Genomic DNA, 21,318 nt, shown 5'->3' with positions numbered 1-21,318 from the left:
TGCTGTCCCAGGAAATGTTTCTTGCAGCTATGCTGTTCTAGTCTAACAGAGACAGTGCTAAACTCTTGTCACCAATTCCTTGTGCTTTCTGAACAGTTAAGGGTGTGAACATGTCCCAAAGACACAAACCAGCTCATCCTGATGATCTCTGAGGTCTTTTCCAACCTCGTTGAGTCTATGATTCTATCATCTTTGGACTAAATGACCTCTGAAGGTCCCTTCCCACCCAAAGCAGTCTGTGATTCCATGGGCAGTGGGCAGTCAAGTTTTTCTCTCATGCTTTTTTCCCCTCTCCCAAGCCCACCTGCACTGCTCTACAAAGAGCAAGGCAGAGAACACAAGGTTCCTGCTGCTGTTCAACTTCTGACTGTGACTTCAAGGAGTTAACCATCACAGCTCTCTGCCTTTCTAGGTTTCCTCAAGCATTGCCCAGCCAGCTTTGCTCTCGAATTCAAGCAGCCTATGCATTTAAATTGTGTCATTCCTGCTGGCAGAGGAGGCCAAGAGCTTCAATGGGCTGCTGTTGAAGAAGGAAGGCTGAAGTGATTAGAAACCTTCTACTTTCATTAGCAGCAATGCTTGAAGGTGCTGCATGGAGACAGGACAAGGGGGAATGGTTTGAAGCTGAAGGAAAGTAGGATTAGATTGGATCTTAGGAAGAAGTTCTTCAGTAGGAGGGTGGTGAGACTCTAGGACAGGTTGCCCAGGGAATTTGTGGATGCTCCCTCCCTGGAGCTGTTCAAGGCCAGGTTGGATGAGGCCTTGAGCTACTTAGGCTGGTGGGAGGAGTCCTTGCCTGTGGCAGGAGGGTTGGAGCTGGATGATTTTTCAAGGTCTTTTTCAAGGACTCAGATCACTCAGTCCTTCATCAACAGCAGGCAAAGGCACTCTAGCAAAGGGCTGAGAAGCACAAGCAAGGCACATTTCTTTGAGCTGCAAGGTGACAGCAATGCAGAGAGAGAAAGAGCAATGAGTTACCTCCTGCAGTCAGTCCTCTGCAAAGAGTTCAGATGGACTCTGAGCTTCAGCTCAGCTCTAGGAAGCAAAAGCTAAGGAGGAATTTGGGCAACGGCACAGGGTCTAACATAGCACAGACCGAGCAAACCACACTGCAAAGGGTTCTGCAGAGCATGGGAGGTGTCAGGAGGCATCTGATCCTTTCCAAAAGCACAATTCCCATGCAAAGAAAGGCCTGATGCTCACAAGCAGTCAAGACTCTGTTGTGGTTCTGCTAGTGGGAAGGGACAAGAGACTCAGCTGGTGACATTAAGAGGAACATCAGCTTCTTCAGGCACTGCTGCACTGCTTTCTGCTGGGTGTTTTGTCCATCCAGCAGCCATTCCTCTGCCTTTCACATCCTGAGCTGCAATGCTAATGAGCCATTGCATATAGATGAGCTGGCAACCAGTCTGAGCTGACACAGCCACCCATAAAAGCCAAAGAGGGCCTTGGGCTCTCTTCCTTTGGGACAGGAGCTGTTGGACCAAAGCACAGTGGAAACTGCGTGGTCTGGGGGACACAAAGCTGGGCAGCTGCTTCTCCCAACGCTCCTCACCTAAGACACAAGGTAAGAGGCTGAGTGCCTTCCTGTTTTCCCCACGGGATTCCCAAACAGACTGTCTCTCCTGTCTCCTTGCACAAAACTGTCAGCTGATGACTACAGCAAGGGCACCAGAGAGTCCTTTTTGGTGAGCAGGGTGTCTGGATTCCACTCTGCCTGCTCACTGCCTTACCTCTCCTTTGACAACACTCTTGGTTGTTCTGTGCTTCAGTCTCTGCTCCTGTGGAACAGGAGAGCCTTAAGAAAACTTCTGCATCTGCTGCAGTCACCTCAGATCAGAAGGCAGAAGATGGTAGTTCAGGCATTACTGTTCTTTAGGGACGCTGAGGGCTGTTTCTGACAGAGCTGAAAGGGGCTTGAAATACAAAGGGAAAGCCTGAAAGACCTGAGGCTGTTCAGCCTGGAGGAGAGCAGCCTGAGAGGGGATCTTCTCAGTGCTCAGCTAGAGTTAAAGGGTGGAGCTCATGAGAACGGGGCCAGATTCTTCCCAGTGATGTCCAGCAACAGAAGAAAGGACAACAGGCACAAACTGGAACCCGGGAGGTTCCTCTGAACAGAAGGGGAAACTTACTGTGAAGGTGCCAGAGCCCTGCAGCAGGCTGCCCAGAGAGGTTGTGGAGTCTCTGGAAAGCTTCCAAACCCACCTGGACATTGTGATCCTGGGCAACCTGCTGTGGGTGACCCTGCTTTAGCAGGGGGGGTTGGAGTGGATGATCTCCAGAGGTCAGTTCCAGCCTCACCATGCTGGGATTCCATGGGAATAAACTAGAGAGGATGAGCTGACACAGGTTCACAGCACTTTAGCCGTTGTGTGGTAAGTGCCAGCACTGCTGTTTGAACCCTGTATTAGCAGCAGCCAGCTTGTCTTCACCTTGTAGCTGCTTGGAGGCTAAATATGTACACCCAGGCAGCTAACAAGAAGCATCTAATGATTTTCACAGCTTTCCCTCTATTCCAGCATGCTTCAGTTCCACAGCAGTACCCTGCACAGAGCAGTTCTCTCCCTTCAGCTGCACTGAGATGCTCAAAGGCTACCCAGCAACAAGTTTCTCCAAACTGCTGTTAAATAAAACAACAACCCCTGAAATTCTCTTCTATTTTGGGTCTGACACCAGGTAGTGCATGCTTTGCTTCCTCAGTCTCAACAGTCAGTGATTCTGCTCAAACACCAGCAGGAGGAAAAACAAAAGAAGCAGGGGAAAAACAAATTCTCTGCATGTGTGGTAGCTAAAAATCAGAGCACAGCACCCAAGGGTTGACTTGTCAGCAAATGGTAATTAAAAGTGTTCCAGCTGACAGCACCCCTTTAATGAATTATTAGTGATGTTCTCTGAGAACATAGAACCATAGAATCAACAAGGTTGGAAGAGACCTCAAAGATCATCAAGTCCAACCTGGCACCCGACACCTCATGACTAAACCATGGCACCAAGTGCCACATCCAATCCCCTCTTGAACACCTCCAGGGATGGGGAATCCACCACCTCCCTGGGCAGCACATTCCAATGGCCAGCAACTCTCTCTGGGAAGAACTTTCTCCTCACCTCCAGCCTAAACTTCCCCTGGCAGAGCTTGAGACTGTGTCCTCTTGTTCTGGTGCTGGGTGCCTGGGAGAAGAGACCAACCCCAACCTGGCTACAACCTCCCTTCAGGTAGTTGTAGACAGCAAGAAGGTCTCTCCTCAGCCTCCTCAGACACATAAAATTGTTTTGGTTGGAAAAGACCTTGAAGATGACCAAGTCAAACAACCCTTTAACTCTGCCAAGACTGGTCCCTCAGCACCACACTTCTGTAGCTTCCAAGGATGGGGATTCAGCCACCTCCCTGGGCAGCCTCTGCCAGTGGCTGAGAACCCTTTCAGTGAAGGAATTTCTTCTGATATTCAACCCAAACCCTCTCCTGGTGCAGCTTGATGCCTTTTCCTCTCCTCCTTTCACTTGTTATGAGGAAGAAGCAGCCAACCCTCATCTGCCTCCAACCTCCTTTCAGGGAGCTGTAGAGAGCAATGAGGTCTCCCCTCAGCCTCCTCTTCTGCAGGCTGAACACCCCACTTCCCTCAGCTGCTCCTCCCCAGCCCTGTTGTCCAGACCCTTCATCAGCTTCATTGCCCTTCTCTTGACCCTCCTCCAGCCCCTCACTGTCTTTTTTGTGGCAGTGAGGGCCCCACATTTGACTGCCCACACACAACAGCCACTGACCAGCTCAGTTTCAATGCAGATACAGCAGTACCCAGGGACTGATCCTTTCAGCTAATACCTAATTACACCAGAACCCTCTGAGCAGCAATGAGTGCCCTACGCAGACCTGCAGACGGCTGCCTTGTGCTGGGCAGTGTCAGCAGGAGCAAACACCCTCTCCTCCCATGCACAAGAGCCTCAGCACATGCCAATACATCTGATTAAGCACAGCTTGCTGGTGTGCACACCAGCACAATCCAAGCTGCTGGATTCTGACCCTATTTGGCTGCTGATTGAGGACAGGGAAGCTCAACAATGGAGCTCAAAGGACGTGATTGAGGCGGTCCACGCTTGAGATGGAGGAGAAGAGGACATGGGAGCCTTAAGCTGGGCTGTTGGGTTGAAAAGCAGACAGCAAGCAGCTGGGAGGGAATGTGTGAGGACATGGAAACGCAGCCCTGTGTAGTGGGAGCACTGTGTGGAGTGGGGAAGGATGAGGGCAAAGGGCACTAAGCCTTAATCATGGATTTGTATTTGGGCATGAGGGAGATGGGGGCTGGGAGGTGGTGGCAAGACAAGGTGGTGGAAAGAGGCTCTCATGCCTCATTTCCTTCCACTGAGTTTCTTGCTGGCTTCCAGCTCCATCCAGATCTGCTCTTTGTCCTTGACTCTTTCAGGAGAAATGTAACAGAGAGCAGAGCTCTGGGAGTTCACATCTGGTGGCAGAAGTTCTGTGGACCCAGCCCTGTAGCTGGTAAGTGGTGATGTGTTGGGCTGACTGGTGATATTCTGGGGCACCTGGGTAGCTCTTGCAAGGGGAGAGGGTGTGTGTGTGATGTTAGGTCATGGGGAAAACATTTTCCAGCCACAGCAACCTGCTGCTAAAAGCTACTCCTGTGATTCAACTGTTGTCATCAGCTCACCTTGAGTAACTAAGGTGCATCCTTAAGTCTCTGGGCTACAATGGGAGTGAAGGGAGCTTGGCATGGGAATGTGGATTTCCAATCCAAGGCCAGCTGCTGCTGAAGTGCCAGCTGCCTAGTCCCTCAGCAGTGTAATCCACCAAAAGACAGAGAAGCACTGCAAACCCTGAGGTTTGCCCATGGGAAAGGACTGCAGCTCGTCCTGCAGACTGGAGAGAGGGTGCTTTGGAGTTCAGAGCTGGTTAGCTGCCCCCCAAAGGCTTGCCTGCAGAAGTCTTTCACAAGTCTTTTCCACAGAAGAGGTCACTTGGACCCCACCTCAGGCTGCCAGTGGCTGATGAGTTTGCACAGTCCATACTGAGTCCTCCCAGAGGTAAGGTAGGTTTATTCATGTCTTCATTTGACAACACAAGGTTTGCACACCAGAGTGGGGTTTTTCTGCAGCACTCCCTGAGAAATGCAAAGCAAGCCCAAGGGGCTCCTGCTTTGCTAAACTCTCTCAGCTGCCTTCTGTGCCACAGGGAGAGAGGGACACAGAGAACCACAGAGCTGGGGTTGTCTAGCTGGGAGAAGAGGAGGCTCAGTGGAGACCTTATAGTCATCTACAGCTACCTGAAGGGAGGTTGTAGCCAGGAGGGGGTTGGTCTCTTCTCCCAGGCAAGCAGCACCAGAACAAGAGGACACAGTCTTGAGTGCTAGGGTTCAGGCTGCATGTTAGGAAGAAGTTCTTCCCAGAAGGAGAGATTGGCCATGGGGATGTGCTGCCCAGGGAGGTGGTAGAGTCCCCATCCCTGGAGGTGTTCAAGAGGGGATTGGATGTGGCACTTGGTGACATGGTTTAGTAGTCATGAGGTCTTGGGTGACAGGTTGGACTTGATGATCTTTGAGGTCTTTTCCAACCTTATTGATTCTATGATTCTGTGACTCAATCCTAAAGATCATTTACAACCAAAATGCTTCTGTGGTTCTAATCTTGTCACCCAGCTTGGCCAGACAACTTGGTGACAAGCAAGTGAGGTGGAGCATCATGAAGACCTCATATACCCCCTAGTGCCTCTCTTAAATTAGCTGCCTGGGCTTTTCTAGCTGTTTGAGGGGTAAGATGAGGTGAGAGTAAATCCTTCACAGGGTTTAGGCCACTTTACTAGGACTCTCAAATCATAAATGGCATCTCAAGTCTGCTGCATAACTGAATGCTGCATGAACAGGAGCAGCCAATACAAGAAAGACTCAGAGATGTGGTGAGCTGAGCAACATGGTTCAGCACCAGCCTTGGCAGAGTTAGAGGATGGTTGGACTGGGTCATCATGATGATCTTTGAGGTCTTTTCCAACCTTGGTGATTCTGTGTGATTCTCTGTGTGATCATAAAGGTCATTTCCAAGCAAACCAATTCCGTGATTCTACGATCACATTTCACTGGCAGAGCTTTTCCTACTCCAAGCCTTCAGTTCCTTTTCTGTCCCTAATTACTTATACAAGAGCCTCCCTTTTGGAAGGAATTTAGTGGCAGGTTTAAGTGAAGCACTTTCACAGAAGCAGAAACAACTGAAAATAGGATTTGTGGGAGCTGGGGCTGCTTGTGGAGCTGAAGATAAAGGTACATTCAGGAGGAGTAATTGGCTGGAAGCAATTCACCTTGAGATGCCAGTTTCTGATGGCTGAGAGGAATTCTGAGACACAGGGGCAACTGAAGTGGGCACTTCAGTAAGTTCCCTCAGGCTGGTGGAATGAATCAGCACCAGAAAACATTTCCAACAAACCAAGCTCCTAAATGAAAGGGAAAGAGGTAAGAGGCCTGTGGAGGTTAAACTATTTTCCACTGGAAATGAGACCCATCAGCTATTTCAAAAGGTATCTGAGAATTCTACAGCATTCTTTTCCTTTCCTGCCTGGTTTTGCCTGGAACATTAGGACCTCCTGCAGGAAGTGCATTAGATGCTGAAGAATAAGAGACACAAAGAGCCACCAGGCACTCAGTGAGAGAGTAATTTAAATACAAAGGCTTGCACAGTGTAGGAGCTCAGGACCTGAGACTTCCATTTGCAGATTAGTTTACAGAAGCACAGAATTATTTCAGTTGGAAAAGGCCTTGAGGGTGACCACCATGGCCACTGAGCTATGGCCCCGAGTGCCGTGGCCACACGTTCCTTGAGCACCTCCAGGGATAGGGACTCCACCACCTCCCTGGGCAGCCTGTGCCACTGCCTGACCACTCTTGCAGCAAAGGAATGTTTTCTAACATCCAACCTAAACCTCCCCTGGTGCAACTTCAGCCCATTTCCTCTTTTTCCTTCACTTAGAATCACTAAGGCTGGAAAAGATCATCAAGTCCAACTGTAACCCAACTACCATGACCACTAAACTATATTCTGAAGCACCACATCTACACAGTTCTTGAACTCCTCCAGGAATGGCAACTTCACCACCTCCCTGGCAGGCTGTTCCAGTGCCTCACCACTCTCTCAGTAAAGAAGTTTTTCCTATGTCCAGTCTAAACCTTCTCTGGCACAACTTAAACCCATTTCCTCTCATCCTATTGCTAGTTACTTGTTCCTAGGGAGAAGAGACCAACCCCCACCTCACTCCAACCTCCTTTCAGGGAGCAATGAGGATTCCCCTCAGCCTCCTTTTCTCTAGGTGAAACAACCCAGCTCCCTCAGCTGCTCCTCACCAACCCTGTTCTCCAGACCCTTCCTCAGCTTTGTTGCCCTTCTCTGGACCTACTTCAGCATCTCAATGTCCTTCTTAGAATCACAGAATCAATAAGGTTGGAAAAGACCTCAGAGATCATCAAGTCCAACCTGTCACCCAACACCCCATGACCAACTAAACCATGGCTTCAAGTACCACGTCCAATCCCCTCTTAAACACCTCCAGGGCCCCAAAACTGAACACAGACTATTTGTCCATCTCTAAAAGGCAGATTGTATTCCCCTCTGCTTCACTCCATGCTGAGAATATTAAGATATTATGCACATGAAGCTTTTCTCCTTAGGTAACAAACAGCTTTCTGCCAAGAGAGCAGCTTGGCACCTTTATATTCTCCTACAACCTGTGCTCCACTGAAATCCTGACTGCAACCAGCTGCCAGAATGCAGCAACTCATTCAAGAGGTCCCAAATCTTTTTGTAGTCATTGAATTTATCCACACAACACTCTTGGTTTCAATTCCATCTTATGAGCATACAAGGAAACAGAGAGGGGAGAACATTTGACACACAACAATGTGAAAAGCCAGGCAAGCAGCACCAGAACAAGAGGACACAGTCTCAAGCTGCACCAGGGGAAGTTTGGGATGGAGGTGAGGAGAAAGTTCTTCCCAGAAAGAGGAATTGGCCTTTGGAATGTGCTGCCCAGGGAGGTGGTGGAGTCCCCATCCCTGGAGGTGTTCAAGAGGGGATTGGATGTGGCACTTGGAGCCATGGCTTAGGTAGTGATGAGGTGTTGGGTGACAGGTTGGACTTGATGATCTCTGAGGTCTTTTCCAACCTTTTTGATTCCATGAACTGGGCTCAGCTATTTGGACCTTTTGGGGACTGCTCCCTGGGTTCTGCAGCCAGCAGTCTTCTTATTAGGGTGGATCAGTTTGCTTATGGGTTGAGACCAAATGTGCTCATTAAGATCACTTTTCCCGCCCCCCCTCTCTGAAATATCAAGAAATAGAGTGTGCTGAGGACTGATCTCTGACCTCAGTAATAAGTTGATTTAATTAAATTGGATTTTTCCAGCATAACATCTCAAGTCAGCCATCAGCTCTGGAATTAGCATAGCACATCTCAAGGCAGGAGGGATTTTAAAGCAGCACGAGGAGATGAAGCCCATGGCCAATGAATTCCAAATTACACTCAGGATGAACTCAGCCATATGCATGTCAGCCTGAAAGGATGGCAGGCTCTGGCTGCACAGAGCAGCAGAGTTATTAATGGCTTGCCTTTGCTATTAAGAATGCAAAGCACCTGCTTTGCACCCAGGCTGCTCAGACATCTCCCCACATCAGTGACCCATGTGATGGCTCAATAATTCACTCAATGCATACTGGAAGCCAAGAATGTCTTGCAAGTCAATTACACTTGTATAAATAATCAGGGACAGAAAAGGAACTGAAGGTTTGGAGTAGGAAAAGCTCTGCTGGTGAAATGTTCTCATAGGATCACAGAGTTGGTTTGGATGGAAAAGACCTTTTGGGATCATCCAGTCCAACCTTTCTCTAACTCTCCCAAGGCTGGGGCTAAACCATGTCGCTCAGCACCACATCTCTGCCCCTTTTAAACAGCTCCAGGGATGGGGCTTGAAACACCTCCCTGGGGAGGCTTTCCCATGTTTGAGAACCCTCTGAGGCTGGAATTAGCTACTCCCTGTGAACTACTGTGAGAAGACCTTAAACTACAGCAGCATTGTCCTGCTTTTGTTCCTTTAGTACCTGCAGAGCACAGAGAGCACATCTTCATGCTCTTCTTGGGCACTGAGGAAGCAAGAACCCTTTTCCCAGCCATGTTACAAGCTATTGCACGAGTGCTAGGTGTTTGCTGTCAGCAATCTTCCCCACACCCAGAGCTGGGTCCTTCCTGGGGTGACATGAAGCCACTACTGATGTAAATTCCCCAACGTTTTGGAAAGGATTAGCACATGTGAACAGGAGCTTTGGGGCACCAAAGTAATGCTGAGTACTGAGATACCTTGGGGTTAGATGCCAGAGCAGGGTCAGAACTGTCTCTCTTCACTGCTGGTTTTGCCTTGGCTGGTACCCCAGTCAGTTGCCTCTCAACCTTTGGGGCTTCCACAGCAAGTCCTTTTGCTGCTGGTGACTGAGGCTTGACATTGCCAACCTGTGGGAACAAATTGTGGGTTAATGATTGAACCCCTTAAAGACCTCAGCAAGGAAAAACAAAGTGAGAGGACAGGCAGAAGTGGCTCACATGACTCTGTCCATTCACCTGGTGACTTTTATGGGAGGTGTTCAGGCAGCATTGCCTCCCCTTCCCACCTTGTACTGTAGCACAGCTCTTTGGCTACAGATTGTGCTCACAGCCATCCAGGTGAGAACCCACTGCAGATTTTCTCACATATTTACAATGCAGCTGTTTCTGGTGATGGAGAGGAAAAGTAACTCCTGTCTGTCTCCTCTAGAAAGTTTCAAGCTCCCAGTTCCCTGCTCTCCAGAGACAAAGTACCCAACATGATTGCATAGCTCATGGAATTGTTTTGGCTGGAAAAGATCTTTCAGTTCACCAACCCCAGCCACTCACCCAGCACTGCCAGGCCATCACCAAACCATGTCCCTCAGCACCACATCTATGTGACATTTCATTCCCTGCACAGGATAGTGCCCAGGTGGGTTTGGAATGACAGAGACAGAGACTCTGCCACCACTCTGAGGATGGCAGAGCACTGGAGCAGGCTGCCCAAAGTAAAGAAATTCCTCTTCTTTGTCCTGCTGTTGGTTCTCACAGAAACCACACTGGAAGTGAGACTCACTGAGTGTTCTGCTTGGCAGGAGCACACACCAGATAGCAAACTCAACCAACCACATACAAAGAACAATGAGAAGATTCTTTAGGCTGGTGAGGTATTGCAGCAGTCTTCCTGAAGTGACTTCATCCCCTAAGAGCTCCTGTAGGGTCTACACATCCTGTGGCAGAGATAGAGAATGGTTGGACTCAACCTTGAAGGTCTTTTCTGTGGTTCAATATAGGTCAGAGCACAGAAGTTTACTTCTCTTGAAAATCAGGACATGGGGGAAGCAAGGGAGGGTGTAGAACATGACCTGGTTACATCACTGGTGGGGGTGCTGGGACCACCCAAGTTCACCCTGTTTAAGGCAGAAGGATGAAACCTCTCTCCTCACCATCTGAAGAGGAAACTGAGGTTCTTAAGAGGACTTCTTCATGAGATACTCACAAACTTGTGTTCTTAGAGTAACCTGAGATGAAAGACATTCTATCTGCTCTGAAGATGCTCCATATTCCCAGGGGATGGCATGAGCCAGTGGACAACCCACAGGCAGGTACCACCTGGCATCTCCTGCTGAAAAATGGCATTAAAAAGGGCAGCTCTTGAAGATCTTACAGAAACTCTCTTTAGAAGAGAGGGCAAGGCAGAGGATAAGATCCTTTGGTGTATCCACTAGAAATTCCAGCTGGGCTTTAAGCTGGCAAAACATAGTCACTTGTACTGGAGCTGTGACAAGACTCCCAGATTAGCCTGCTGAGGTGGATTGAAGGATATTTGCCACATGGAACTGGCATTTCAGGCAGCACTTTGGAGGCACAACCACAGTGCTCAGATCTGCCAGCAGAAATAAACACAGGTCCAAGGAGAAAGTTTGCCTGTGTCAGCAGGTCTGGGCCCTTTGCTAAGGTGTCCATCAGAGACATAAAGTGGGCATGGAAGATGGTGGAAGTCAGAATCTGGGGCTAACCAGAGGACTTTAGGCAAGCTGATGCTCTTGCTGTTCTCACAATTAAATCAGTAGGGGCCCAGCTCTCTTTGTCAGTCTTTGATTCTGATCTGAGCAGCTAGACAGGATGCTGCAACCCTCATCCCCTCCCAGCAGGCACATTCCTGCTCTACCCAGGGCAGCTAGTGAAGAGCAAATGAGCTGTACCACCCAAAGGTCTTGGTAGCAAAGCAGCCAGCAGATAATAAACCATGAGACTAAAGGGTTTAGTTTGCTTTCCTAATATATATATAAAGGGTTTTATAAGGTATTAGGAATTGGATATTTCACACACTTTGTTCTGAGATAGTTCATCCAAAAGAAAGGGCTGAAAGAAGATTTGAGTTTTGAAAAGGCCTGAACAGGACTGGGGAGAAAAAAAAAAAAAGAAAGAAAGAGAAAGAAATAATAATCCTTTAACTCTGTATCCCCCTTTCTTCTCCCTAAGCTCCTTAGAACTTCATCTGAATCCCTAACAAAGATGGATTTCCAACAAAAGCTGGGGGTTCAGTGGGCTGCTTTTCATTCCTGTCTCCTTCCCTCGTGTTTTGGGTCTAGCAGCCTTGCTCAGGCACTGCTGGAGGGGGAAAAAAAGCAGCCACTGTATCAGAACTTGAGGGAAAGAGCAGGTGAGGGAACTTTGTTCTTGTCAGGCCCCCATCAAACATTAAACTCCTACCCTCACTGAGCTCCTCAAGAGCTGCACGTGGCTGGGATTAAAGCCATTTCCCTGGATTCATGTGCTCTGCACCAAGGGCTTGCCCACAGAACAATGAAAGCTTCTGCTTGTGGTCCTGTCCCCTCCCAGAATGATTGAAAGCAAGGGAGAGCCAAGAGAAGCACTCAGTGAGAGTTCTGGGTGAGCAGAGGAGCTCCAGCTGGTATGTAGCCATCAGGAACTGGAATGGTTGCTGTTAGAGGAACTCAGAGAAAGGAAAAGGCAGAAATGCAGTTGCTAAAAAACTGAACTTGTGGGCACTGGTGTGTTGTTAGAGAGATGTTCCCACAATGGTCAGATATTTGGGGTGGAGGGGTGGAGAGAGGAGTTTGATAAGGAGGAATTTTAGAATGGAATCACAGGTAGGGGTTGGAAGGGACCTCTGGAGATCATCCAGCCCAACCCTCCTGCTAAAGCAGGCTGATCCAGAGCAGGTTTCCCAGGATCACAACATCCAGATGGGAAGGAGACTCTGCAACCTCTCTGGACAGCCTTGCTGCAGCACCCTCAGAGGAAGGAGGTTCCTCCTCACACTTGGACAGAACTTCCCCTGTCCAAGTCCGTGCCTGTCGCCAGGTACCACTGCAAAGAGACTTTCTGCTTCCTCTGCTGATGGCTGGGGAATACAGCCCTGGAATGGGGAAGTGGAAACTCCTTGTTTTCACGGCTCACCTTGACATGCCATCTTTATTCATGGAGTCGTTTGAATGGTAAATGCCCCACGGTTTAAGACCCCACCTTCTCTAAACACATTCTGCCTGGGGACAGCAGCAGCAGCAGGAGCAGCAGCAGCAGCTCTGCTAAGTGCTGCAGCACAGGATTTCACATGAGACAGCAATATTGGCTTGATTGGAGCCCGACAGGAAGCATATCCTGGTAAATATTAGCTAAGATGGAGCTGGGTTACCTTTGCTGATTTGAACTGAAAGGGCTGTAAGTGCTGCATTATATAACTGGCTTTACATAACCTCCTCCAGACACTCTGTGATGTGCTCACAGCAGGCTGATGCAGGAGGGAATTATTTCTTCTTTCTCCTCCTGCTGAAGCAAATCAACACACTTCAGTTGTGTGTGTGGGAGCCAAAAAAGATTTGTTGAAGGGAGAATTCCTTTGTCGTGCTGCCTAAAGAAGGGTGCAGTTCCTCTGGCTCTTTGATCTACTTGGGGGTAGCTCAAGCAAGGCTTGTAAAACAGCCTCTGAGAAGAGCTTGGGAGGTTTAAAGGGGCAGGAAGGGAATGGGAAGTTTGGGGGAAATCTCTTTTTCAAGGTTGCAGTCTGGTGACTCTGCTGCTTAACTTGCTGTCATAAAGTCATTTTGGTTGGAAAAGTGCTTTAAGATAGAGTCCAACCAGCCTCTAACTCTACCAAGGCTGGTGCTAAACTATGCCTCTCAGCACCACATCTCTGTGGCTTTTCAACACCTCCAGTGGTGGGGCATTCAGCCACCTCCCTGGGCAGCCTGTTCCAGTGTTTGAGAACCTTTTCAGTGAAGAGATTTCTCCTAATATCCAACCTAAACCTCCCCTGGTGGAACTTGAAGCCATTTCCTCTCATCTCTTTGGTGATTTTATCTGTCCAGAGCCAAACTCAGGGCTCCAAAGATTTCCATTGAAGGCTGAATTGGATCTACCAGAAAAGCAGCAGCAATTTATCAGCACCTTTAGCATGAGAAGATGGGTAGAGTAGAAACCAGAATGTGCCTTCAGATTTCTCCCTTTGACATCTACTCACTAGGCTGGACTGGATCTCCAGAGATCCATTCCAGCCCCCTACCTTTCTATGATTCTATACTCTGCTGTATCTCACCTGTGCCAAAGGTCTGTGTGTGCAGCTTAGGGTGGGCACAGTGACATTTCCCCCACTGTTTCCTTGTGGAAAAGGACAAAATGAGTGCTGCTGCCAGCTGAAGCTGCAGGTTTTTCACTGATAGAATTGGTTAGGTTGGAAAAGACCTCTAAGATCAAGTCCAACCACCTACCTCACACCACCCCTGCCATTAAACTGTGTGCACCCCTCACTGTGGTTTTAATCCTACCACTGGGCTATAATTTTGTGCTCAGATTTGCTGGATCTTGATGGGTTCAGGGTTGGGAAAGGGCTAGAAAACACTTATTTATTTCCCACCTTCAATTTATTCCTCAGGTTGGAGCTTGAATGGTGAAGCTCCAAAGAGGAATGGAATGGAATGGACAGAGGTTCACAAGCCAGTTGCCTCTTGAAGGCAACTCCTCCAAACCTTAGCTAGGAACAGTCCAGCCAGAGAATAGGATAGGATAGGATAGACCAGACCAGATTGGAAGAGACCTTTGAGATCATCAAGTCCAACCTATCATCCAAACCTATCTAATCAACTAAACCATGGCACCAAGCACCCCATTCAGTCTCTTCCTCCCAACACTTTGCTTTCTGGAGGAGGATTAACAGACTGTGAAGCCTACAACACTGCCAAAACTGCTTCCCCCAAACCATTTCCCGCCGCCCCCCCCCCCCAAGATAAAAAGAACCTTGACATCTCCAGAAAGCTTGGCCCCTGCAATAGGGGCTTTAGAAGTGAAATAGTGGAAAGGCTCTTCCAAGAGTGTGCTGCACAGGGATATTTTATGCTTACTCAAACTCTGCAGTAACATGACCACATTAAAAGTACATCAGGAGAATAAAACCTGAGGATTGTTTAGAAAGTGACCTCATTCCCCACCTCCCCCACCCCCTACCCCCCCCCCCCCACCTTCCTCAGATATGTGCTTAAAGTTTAACCTTTGCCAGCTCCGTTCCCAACCAATAAATTCAGCAGCAGAAGCTTAAAACAGTGCAATGCTGCTTTACAACAAAAGTGACCTTCATCTTGATTATTTTTTTGCCTTCCCTCCCGCCCCCCCCCTTCCTAATTTTAATGAGCAGAGGAGAAAAGTGGTTTCAGCTTAAGTGGAGAAAGCGAGCGAGAGGGTGAGACAAAGCCATTCAGTCTCAAGGCTGCCGAGACAAACAAGGGCAGCAAATAATAGAATTTGCCTCTGGCTTTGCAAAAATGTGATTAATTTGTACTTGGACTCCATCAGTCATAATTCAATGTTTTCACTGGCTGCTGATGGTCGTAGCTAAAGGTTTCCTCTGGCCCCTGGAGCTATGTCTAATGGAAGGACTTCAGGTTCAGCCAACTAAAAGGTTAGGTAGCTCCTCTAAGTTCACTGAGATGCCTGCAAAGGAGAGCCTTTGCCCATCAGCAGGTCTTTGCTTCATAAAACCTTGTGGTGGCAAGATGAGTGGAACCTCAGAGGGTCCACACAGAATCACCAAGGTTGGAAGAGACCTCAAAGATCATCAAGTCCAACCTGTCACCACAGACCTCATGACTCTGGTCTAGTTGTGAGGTCTGTCGAGACAGGTTGGACTTGATGATCCTTGGGGTCTCTTCCAACCCTAGTTATACTGTGATACTGTAATACTGTGACTAAACCATGGCACCAAGTGCCACGTTCAATCTCCTCTTGAACACCTCCAGGGATGAGGACTCCACCACCTCCCTGGGCAGCACATTCCAATGGCTAACAACTCTCTCTGGGAAGAACTTTCTCCTCACCTCCAGCCTAAACTTCCCCTGGCACAGCTTGAGACTGTGTCCTCTTTTTCTGGTGCTGCTTGCCTGGGAGAAGAGACCAACTCCCTCCTGGCTACAGCCTCCCTTCAGGTAGTTGTAGAGAGCAACGAGGTCTCCCCTGAGCCTCCTCTTCTCCAGGCTAAACAATTCCAACTCCCTCAGCCTCTCCTCATAGGGCTTGTGCTCGAGTCCTCTCCCCAGCCTCATTGCCCTTCTCTAGACATATTCAAGTGTCTCAATGTCCTTCTTAAACTGAGGGGCCCAGAACTGGACAGAGTACTCAAGAACTTCCTTTACTGTCACTTAGGAGTCAGCTCTACAACTGTCACAGGGAATTCGATCATTTATAGAATCACTAAGGTGGGAAAAGAACTCTGAGACCATTGAGTCCAACCATCATCCCAACACCAGCATGGCCATTAAACCATGTCCCAGGGTGCCATGGCCACACATTTCTTGAATACCTCCAGGGATGGTGACTCCACCACCTCCTAGGGCAGCCTGTTCCAATGCCTGATCAGTCTTACAGTGAAGTTTTCCTAATATTTAACCTAAACCTCTCCTGGTGCAACTTGAAGCCATTTTCTCTTGTTCTAGCCCTTGTTCCTTGAAAGCAGAGACCATTCCCCACCGAGCTCCAGCCTCCTTTCAGGGAACTGTAAAGAGCAATGAGGTCTCTCCTCAGCCTCCATTTCTCCAGGCTAAACAACCCCAGCTCCCTCAGCTGCTCATCTTTAGCTTGTCTCTAAATAAGTCATTCCTAAGTGTTGTTTCAATGTCACCTTCTACTGGGAAGGGTAATGCAGCAAAGTCACAGCAGCAAACAACCACAAAACCAGGCTTGGTAGGACAGGTTGGACTGGATGATCCTTGGGGTCTCTTCCAACCTTGGTTATACTGTGATACTGTGTGACTCTAAGCAACCTGATCTAGTTGGGGATGTCCCTGCTCACTGCAGGGGGGTTGGACTAGATGAGCTGTAAAGGTCCATTCCAACCCAATGCATTCTATCATCATAGAATCATAGAGGTTGGAAAATACCTCAGAGATCATCAAGTCCAACCTATTACTAATACCTAACAACTCCTGGCAACTAAACCATGGCTCCAAGTGTCACATCCAAGCCTTTTTTGAGCACCTCCAGGGACAGGGACCCCACCACCTCCCTGGGCAGCACATTCCAGTGGCCAATTACTCTTTCTGGGAAGAACTTTCTCCTCCCCTCGAGCCTTAACTTCCCCTGGGGGAGCTTGAGACTGCGTCCTCTTGTTCTGCTGAAGCTGCCTGCTTCTGTCTCCGCTCCCTCAACTAAGCAGAGGACAACATTAACAGCTGACTGACTCAAAGCTTACTGAGCAAGCCCAGGTGATTATTTTGGGCTGGAATGCTCCTTAGGCAAGAAACTGCTAATTTCCTCATGGCTACTGGAATTTTTCCCCCCCATCAGTTGAGGGAAAATATGCAAATTACACAACCTTCTTTTTTTCCCGAGGTCTTGAGACCTCATCAGAGTTTACCTCTGGCCTGCAGGCAGAGCCTGAGGCTGCGCTTCTCACCGTGTTTGTTCTTCCTCGCTCTCCAGAGCGCTGCCAGCAGAGGGAATGTTCAGCTACCTCCGGAACCGCTTTGCCAGCCACCTGCGGGAGCGCAGCCGGCGCAGGGCCAGGCTCGTCTCCAAAGATGGGAGGTGCAACATAGAGTTTGGCAACGTGGAACAGTCGAGGTTTGTCTTCTTGCTTGACATATGGACCACTATCCTGGATCTCAGGTGGAGATACAAAATGACTATCTTCATTTCGGCCTTCTTAGGCAGCTGGTTCCTGTTCGGCCTCCTCTGGTACGTCGTGGCGTACATCCACAAGGACCTGCCAGAGTTCAATCCTTCCATCAACCACACTCCCTGTGTGGAGAACATCAACGGCCTGACCTCAGCCTTCCTCTTCTCCTTGGAGACGCAGGTGACCATCGGCTACGGCTTCCGATGCGTCACGGAGCAATGCGCCACTGCCATCTTCCTGCTCATCTTCCAGTCCATCCTGGGGGTGATCATCAACTCCTTCATGTGTGGTGCCATCTTGGCCAAGATATCCAGGTCCAAGAACAGGGCCAAGACCATCACCTTCAGCAAGAACGCTGTCATCAGCAAGCGTGGGGGGAAGCTCTGCCTCCTCATACGGGTGGCCAACCTCAGGAAGAGTCTGCTGATCGGGAGCCACATCTATGGCAAGCTCCTGAAGACCACCATCACCCCAGAGGGAGAGACAATCATTTTGGACCAGGTCAACATCGAGTTTATAGTTGACGCTGGCAACGAGAACCTCTTCTTCATCTCCCCCTTAACCATTTATCACATCATAGACAAGAACAGCCCTTTCTTCCACATGGCAGCAGAAACCATTCTGCAGCAGGACTTTGAACTGGTGGTGTTCTTGGATGGCACTGTGGAAGCCACCAGTGCTACCTGCCAAGTGAGGACATCCTACATCCCCGAAGAGGTGCTCTGGGGCTACCGCTTCGCTCCCATTGTGTCCAAGACCAAAGAAGGGAAATACAGAGTAGACTTCCAGAACTTCAGCAAGACAGTGGCTGTGGAGACTCCTCACTGCGCCTTCTGCCTCCACAACGAGAGAGAGGCCAAAGCCAAGGAGAAGAAAGGGTTTGACAACCCTGGGTTCGTCCTGGCAGAAGTGAATGAAACCAGTGACACGAAGATGTAGCTCCAGAGATTCAGGGCACAGTCTCTTTGTCTTTTTTTTTTTCCTCCCATCATGAATTCAGCCTTGAGAGGATTAACAACTTAATAAAGCAAAAAAATAAGTGTTCCTTTTCTTTTATTTTCTCCTCTAAAAGCAGCATTTTTCTCTTCTCAAAACCCTCAAATCAATGAGGAAGCAGAATAGCAGTGATCTCCAGGCCACTATCTGACTACACTCTCTCTATATATTCCATGGATATTCTATTTTTATACCTGTGGGACATTTTATGAAGCTGCTCTGCTGGAACAGCCAACTCACTTAAGCTCCCAGAGGCGTGGAAGTCTCTCAAAACAGCCTGGAAAGGTGGGGAGGAACTTGAGGACATGCTAAAGACACACAGCTGTTGGAAGGAGAGCACGAAGAAGAGAGACAGAAGGTGAAGCTAAAGAAACCTGAGGAAGTTCTGAGCCAAAAGCCTCAAAATAAATGTCTGTTCCTGGCTGCCAAAGCCCTGGATGAGAGCAGAGTCTGGCTCCAGAACACTTGAGCACTTTTGAAGCAATTCCTTCTTTCTCTGAGGCCCTTTCACGTCTCCAGAACTGGAGCTTTCAGCTTGGGAAGCTGGAAAAGACAAAGCTTGGGCCATTCAGAACTCTGTAAAAGAGTAAAACTTCCCTTCTGTGAAAGCCTTTGATCCCTTTTAGGGGGAAAAGGCAAAAAGAGAAGTGAAGTAAAAAAAAATTACCATGGAAAAGCAGAGACCTGCTGTGGGAGAAGAGGAATTTGACAGCTTATTCCTCTCTCACCCCTCAGATGCTCTCCTCTCTGCTTTGCCAGGAGCTGGCTGACTGTGAAATTAGGAAACATCTGAAGACAACTGCCCAGAAGTGAGCCACAGTGAGGAGATGAAGAACACACTGATGGCTTCACACCTGGCAGAGGAGCGATCCGCTGGGAGAAGAGAGGAACTTCGCAGCTCCAGACGATTCCCCACGGTGCTTTGAAGCGTGGAGGCTCTGCTAAAGCAAAAACACAGCACAGGAGCCTCCCACCAGACTCAGTTCCAAACTGTCCACCTCACCCCAGCTGAGTGCACACCCTGCAAGAAGCTTGTCCTGCTCAGGGGCAGATCAGCTGTGGTGAATGTTTCCCATGTGCCTTTTTCAGCACTGAAGTTTCACAAGCAACAAGAAGCTTCAACAACTATTTTTTTGGGGGGGTGTGAAGTTCCACTTCCTCACAGCTTTCTTTTTCCTTTTGCCCCCTCCCCAACTTGTTCATTTGTCAAGCTGGAGCTGCAGACCAAAGAAAGGGGGGAAGGGGGGTGTTTGGGGAGCTCTTCCTAGTGGCACATTTCAGCTCACCTCATTTCCACCTGGTGGTAAAAGGTGCTGAGCTGAGCAGTTTTAAAAGGGGAGGATTAAGCAGGTCAAGGTAAAGCTATTCTGCAAGTGAACATAATGGGAGTGTGGAAATCAAGCTCTGGGAACCAGGTGTTCAGGTCTCAGCCCCAAACCAACCCCTAATCATTTTGTTAGGGGATGACCTGCTGGGAAGCAGCTCTGCAGAGGACCTGGGAGTGCTGATGGACAACAAGCTGCCCATGAGGCAGTAGTGTGGCCTCAGGGCAAAAAAGGGCCAATGATCTCCTGGGGAAACATGGAAAAGAGTGTGGCCAGCAGGTCAAGGGAAGTTCTCCCCCCACTCTACTGCCTTGGTGAAGCTGCACCTGGAGTATTGTGCCCAGTTCAAGAGGGACAAGGAGCTACTGGACAGTGTCCAACAGAGGGCCACAAAGGTGCTGGTGGGACTGAAGCATCTCTTATGAGGAGAGGCTGAGAGATCTGAAGCTGTTTATCCTGGAGAACAGCAGCCTGAGAGGGCATCTGATGGATGCTCAGCAAAGGGTGGGGGGCAAGTGGGTGGTGCCCAGGGATAGGACAAGGGGCAACGGGCACAAACTAGAAGGCAGGAAGTTTCACTTGAACTTGAGAAGAAAATTCTCTGGTGTGAGGGTGCTGGAGCCCTGGAGCAGGCTGCCCAGAGAGGTTTGTGGAGTCTCCTTCTCCGGAGACATTCCAACCCTGCCTGGACACTGTGATCCTGGGCAAGCTGCTGTGGGTGACCCTGCTTTAACGTGGGGGTTGGACTAGGTGAACTCCAGAAGCCCCTCCCAGCCCCTACCCCTCTGTGATTGTGATTTTGAGTATCTCAGATTTGCCATCTGTGTCATGTGCTGTACAAAGAGATATGTTATGAACAATGATGTCACTAAAGCACTTTAAAAGCCAGTTTGAAGCCATTGCAACCCTTCCTCTCTTCAGTGCACCACTGTTGTACCTTTCGTCACTCCTAGATGGAAAAGGCAGCACAGAAGTGTCTGTTCCCACATCACAATGACTAACCATGGCTGTAACATCCCCCAGGGTCTAAAGGATCCCTAAATAAAACACTTTCAAGGCCTTCTCCTTGGAATGCCTCCTCAAAGATCCTAAACCTCAAATTTCTTCACAGAATCATAGAATAATTTGGATTGGAAGGGATGGTAGAGATCATCTAGTCCAAACATCTGCCTGCAAGGGCACCTTCCTTCTGCCCCATGCCTCTACAGCACAAGCATGAGGAGGTGTTGCCTCCAAGGAGACCTTATTGTGGCTTTCCAGTATCTGAAGGGGGCTACAAGAAACCTGGGGAGGGATTTTTGAGGGTGTCAGGGAGTGATAGGACTGGGGGGAATGGAGCAAAACTAGAAATGGGTAGATTGAGATTGGATGTTAGGAAGAAGTTCTTCCCCATGTGGGTGGTGAGAGACTGGCACAGGTTGCCCAGGGAGGTGGTGGCAGCCTCATCCCTGGAGGTTTTTGCAGCCAGGCTAGATGTGGCTGTGAGCAAGCTGCTGTAGTGTGAGGTGTCCCTGCCCATGGCAGGGGAGTTGGAACTGGCTGAGCCTTGAGGTCCTTTCCAACCCTAACAATTCTATGATTCTATGTCTAGAAGTACCAAGTGCCACCACAACTCAAACAGAAGATACTCCAGCTCACTGCAAGGCTGGCCACCTGTGGTTCAGCCTATCCCTGCCTCAAAAGCAAGTTGACATGGCCATGGCTGAGCTGTCAAGCTTGGAGGGAGATCACACTGGGACCTAACTGAGAATCTGGGATCAAAGCCCTCCACCCATGAGCCTCTGGCTGATTGTCACTTCAGGAAAC

At 49.1% G+C, this 21,318-nt stretch overlaps 1 protein-coding gene across 2 annotated transcripts; it reads left to right on the top strand.

The window, feature by feature from the left end:
- Nucleotides 1–4,310: 4,310 nt before the first annotated feature.
- On the top strand, nucleotides 4,311–18,131 carry KCNJ1 (potassium inwardly rectifying channel subfamily J member 1). 2 transcript variants are annotated; one of them, XM_054176107.1, is made up of 3 exons: nucleotides 4,311–4,492; nucleotides 4,959–5,034; nucleotides 16,996–18,131. In XM_054176107.1, the coding sequence occupies exon 3, from the start codon at nucleotides 17,015–17,017 to the stop codon at nucleotides 18,128–18,130; it is 1,116 nt and encodes a 371-aa protein (XP_054032082.1). In that variant the 5' UTR covers nucleotides 4,311–4,492; nucleotides 4,959–5,034; nucleotides 16,996–17,014; the 3' UTR covers nucleotide 18,131. The 2 variants fall into 2 exon arrangements, with proteins under 2 accessions (XP_054032082.1, XP_054032083.1); XM_054176108.1 differs by lacking the exons at nucleotides 4,311–4,492; nucleotides 4,959–5,034 and adding an exon at nucleotides 11,874–11,980.
- Nucleotides 18,132–21,318: the final 3,187 nt, after the last annotated feature.

This window comes from Dryobates pubescens, chromosome 34 (genome assembly GCF_014839835.1).
Source record: "Dryobates pubescens isolate bDryPub1 chromosome 34, bDryPub1.pri, whole genome shotgun sequence".
Taxonomy (NCBI): domain Eukaryota; kingdom Metazoa; phylum Chordata; class Aves; order Piciformes; family Picidae; genus Dryobates; species Dryobates pubescens.
The sequence above is the reverse complement of the archived record's forward strand: the minus strand, read 5'-3'. Positions and strand labels throughout refer to the sequence as shown.

What these genes read in the sequence shown, in the direction of transcription:
- KCNJ1 (XM_054176107.1), top strand. Translation starts at nt 17,015, where the DNA reads ATGTTCAGCTACCTCCGGAACCGCTTTGCCAGCCACCTGCGGGAGCGC.